A 4,203-nucleotide genomic window follows, 5' to 3' on the forward strand; every position below is an offset into this window, starting at 1 on the left:
ATATATATAAAAGTTACTTTTATATAAATTGGTCCCGTCATTTCTGAATTTGTGGGTTTCTCGTTTTAAGCATATTTGTCATTTTGCAATCATTTGTTCAATAATGTGACAGTACCTGAGCTTGTCATTTTGTAATCATTTGTTCTATAATGTGAGGTGAATGTATGTGCCGTGAGTTAATTTTTTATTTTATTTTTTTTCTTTTTGTGATGAAGAATTTTTCGAGACAGAGTCACTCTGTGTATTTATTTTTATTGGGCAAATTTTAGACTAATGCAAAGGGCTCCCTCCACACAAATTAAGTAAGATTTCGATAAACATAACTTCGAGAAGGGATTTGAACCTTAAACTTGATCAATGGAGATATATACCACTAAGAATCTAAGATCAAGGCCTTAATTTATTACTTGAGCTAGCCAATCCCTTAAGGTTAAGGGACTGAAATTCTTGCTTAGCAATTAATGAATATGGCCTTCAAATCAATCCTATACATACACATACCATATATTCCCTTTGAACTTAAAATTTGCATATGTAATTATACTGTACGTGATTGTGCTATTCTTAGTCAACCTAAATAGGGAAAAAATAAATCACATCTCAAAAAGAGAAATTTCATCTCAATAATTTAGAGCTAGCTTTAATAAAAATGTATACTTCATTCATAATTAATCACCACACTAGATCACCTTATTTAAGGCTACCAACTTATTAGACATAAATATATAACATGATCAACAACGTTGGACTTGAACTCTGAAACATAAAACAACAAATAAAACACCTAAAGGATAAGGAAATAAAAGACACCTAACAACATTAGTCTTCATACTTCAACGGTATTAATTATCTTTTCAACATTTCTCAGTAGTTTCAGCTAATTCCTTGTTGGTTTTCTCATGCTTAAAGCAACCTTTCTTGATCATCCAGGACAAGGAACAGATCACCGGCCGTATTATGATCGACAGAGCCGCAACAAGAGCAATGAGACGAAACTTGACAGTTTCAGGTGTAACGGAAAAGATTGCAGCTGCATAAGTCCCGGACATTGAGAAAGTGGCAACTAATACTTCTAAGAAGAAAGGGTACCCAAAAGTAAGAGATAGTAAGAGATAGATGGAAGAGGAGAAGGCCAGGGTGTTACAAATCAAGAAAAAATGAAAGGCTACGGGTTGAGAAGAGTATATAGCCTGCCCCGCGTTGTGTCCGCCTGGATCGACTTTATCATCTTGCCAAACTCCGCCGGGAGGAGCGACTCCGGCTTGAAAGGTCACTGCAGCAATCAAAGCAACCGCCACCAACATAACGTTTCGGATTTCATTTGGAAGCTCCTCATGTTGAAGACAAGGCAGGTAGGTTGGGATAATAAGGTTTTTGAGGAAGGTAGTCAATTTGCTATCCTTCTTGGCACCAGAGTTGTCAGGTGGATTAGCCATTTTAATAAGGAGGCTTTTTCCTCAAAAGGTTTTGAGTAGAAGATGAGAAAGTGTGTTGTAATTAGACCCTCTTGTAGCAAGAGCCAAATATATAGTGAAGATTCAATGTGATCAGTCAATTTAAGGTTCAATAATTCATGAAGTTACTGATATATATATATATATATATATCACCTTTCCATAGAGCTTTTGCCTTGAGCTGCATTTTTGATGACTACTTTATAGGCTTTTTGGTTAATACCTTTTGTAGTGACCGGCCAACTTATGATGCTTTTAGACTATTATATGTATTTGAGATTGTGACTACAAGAATTTTAGTCTTTAGCAATGTCATTATCAAAGATGACATTTTCTGGTTGTCGCTAATTAATAACCAAATATAAGCATTGGTATTTTGTGGTCATCATGGATAATGCGAAATTTTTTATACTACCGATGACAACATTGTAAAATACTTTTTTCGTATGCAGGATTCGTAGGAATTTGACTACTATTATCCTTGCTAAAGAAAAACAAGATAGATTTTATCACTGCTAGCTATTATATAAATTGAAAGAAAACATAAAACACATACCAACGACTGAGAATTATATATCAACGACAACAAATCGTGTCGTCATTGAGAGACTAAGAAATTCGTTCTCTATTTGTGTTGCAAAAATGGAAATAAGTTCAGTTTTCAAATTATGACATAAACAACTAACAAGCTCCAAGTTACGCTGCACAACAAAAGAAGTTTCTAAAGCTAATTGATCGAGAAGTAATAACAACGGGTAATTAAGGTTATGCCTTCTTAAATTGAAGAGAAAAGTCATTTTGTTTTACACCATCATTTAATTGGGAGAGAAAAATCAATCTTCATTTTTTTTACGCAAGTCAGGCTCTAAAAGAGTTTACACTATCGATTGAATGAATGAAAGAAAGAAAGAAAAGAAGTGGGCATGAGATAAAAACGTGCTTTTCACTTTTGTATGAGCCATTTTGAAAACTCAACGTACAAAATACATGCATGTAGATTGTAGGGCCATAGCTTGTTGAAAGGGCATACAATTTTTTATTTTTGTGCCCCTTTAGGCCTTTAAATGCTCCACCACTAGAAAGAGAGAAGAAAGACACGAGAGAACAGAGAAATTAAGAGCTATATCTTATATATTAAAATATATTAATATGTTTTATAATAATTTTTATTTATAAAAAGGCTATGAATGATTAATAAGTAATTGAGACGGAGAATAAAATCTAATATAAAAAGTATTTTCTAAATGGTCATGTTCGCATGCTGTTTGTTTATAACAGTTCAAATAATGAAAACTCTCATGTTGCAAGTCGAGAGATAAGGCAGCTACCAGAAGTAGTAAGACTTAGAGAGGAGTCTATTTGGCACGAAAGTGATGTTGAAAAAAAAAAAAATGAGAATGTTTAGTATGAGAAAATGCAAAAAAAAAAAAAAAAAAGTTTTCTAGTGATTTTTTTATTTAAATAATAGTAAAAAGTTATTAAAATGATGTAAAAAATAAGAATGTTGACAATTAAATTTTTTAAATAAATAGTAAGAAGCTTTTCGCAAAAAGTGCCAATGAAACTACATACCCCTTATTAATTTGTAAAAGTGAAATGATTTTTGCTTCTTGCTTTTGTTAGGGGATAAAAATTAACTTTTCAAATAATATCATTTCTTGTGGATGTTTCTTGTGGATGAATCAGGTATATCGGGCTGTTTGGCATTTGACAATCATCGATGGAAGAGGAGCTGCAAAAAGTAATCAAGCAAAATCTCTCTCCCCCCTCTCTGTCTATATATATATATATATATAAAGATATGTATAGTTAGAATTAGGCAGAAAGATGAGTCACACCTTAAAAAAGAGAAGTCACACATCTCAATAGTTGATAGCTTTAATAAAAATACATGATTCATAATTAATGATCACTAATTTACATCACATTACATATAAGGCTACCACCTTATTGGAGAACCTGAGCTGAAATTATCAAGAAACAATACATATATAATAGTGAAATACACCAGTGGAAAAAACAGGTACGAGGACCCAAACATCACTAAAAACCAAATCAAAAGAAAAACATTAACTAGATGTAGAAGAAGAGAAAAAAAAGGAAGGCCAAATTGAAGCTTAACCCTTGTCGAACCACTTACAAGGCTTGAGGAGAATCTGATGAGGAAACCGGCGATCGAACAAGGCATAAGATAAAAGGCCATGCTAATTAATTACTCGATCGGGGGAAGAGTACTACTCCTAGCCTGTAGACATCGTAGCTAGATCCTTAACATATATAAAAGCAATAGAGGTATGAAAATCATTAAAAGATACAACATTATGATTATCTGTAGCAAATTAATTTACTGAAAGAAGATGTTAATTTTTGTATTAATTTAAGGAACATATTTATGAAGAATATGAGGAAGATGAAAGTTGCGGTTGGGAGAAGGAAAAATAGAGGAAAAAAATTTGGTGGTGGATATATAGGCAAACCTTGGCGTACTCCTCACAGTGCTGGCAAATATGGCATGGATTGTTTGTTTCATTTTTAGGTTCTTCGCATCCCATCCCTGCAGCAATTGTAACATATCTTCAACAAATACTATTTCACAAAATATTAAAAATAAAATAATAATAACAACAACAACATCTAACATACAACGTGACAAGACATAGATAACCGGTCGTATCAGGAGAGGCAGAATTGCAACAAGAGAGATGAGACGAAACGTGCCCGTTTCGTAAGGTGTAATGGAAAAAACAGC

The 4,203-nt window shown here is 33.0% G+C and overlaps 1 protein-coding gene and 1 long non-coding RNA gene across 2 annotated transcripts; both read right to left on the reverse strand.

Annotated features, from left to right (window-relative positions):
* Positions 1-854: 854 nt before the first annotated feature.
* On the reverse strand, positions 855-1,436 carry LOC132172652 (uncharacterized). The gene has a single exon (XM_059584188.1). The coding sequence runs from the start codon at positions 1,434-1,436 to the stop codon at positions 855-857; it is 582 nt and encodes a 193-aa protein (XP_059440171.1).
* A 1,885-nt stretch (positions 1,437-3,321) lies between these two features.
* LOC132168179 (uncharacterized) lies at positions 3,322-4,197 on the reverse strand. The gene is made up of 3 exons (XR_009438766.1): positions 4,098-4,197; positions 3,932-4,008; positions 3,322-3,699 (listed from the first exon to the last, which is right to left on the reverse strand). It is a non-coding gene; the product is annotated as an uncharacterized LOC132168179 (long non-coding RNA).
* Positions 4,198-4,203: the final 6 nt, after the last annotated feature.

Source organism: Corylus avellana, chromosome ca1 (assembly GCF_901000735.1).
Source record: "Corylus avellana chromosome ca1, CavTom2PMs-1.0".
Taxonomy (NCBI): domain Eukaryota; kingdom Viridiplantae; phylum Streptophyta; class Magnoliopsida; order Fagales; family Betulaceae; genus Corylus; species Corylus avellana.

What these genes read in the sequence shown, in the direction of transcription:
- LOC132172652 (XM_059584188.1), bottom strand. Translation starts at nt 1,436, where the DNA reads ATGGCTAATCCACCTGACAACTCTGGTGCCAAGAAGGATAGCAAATTG.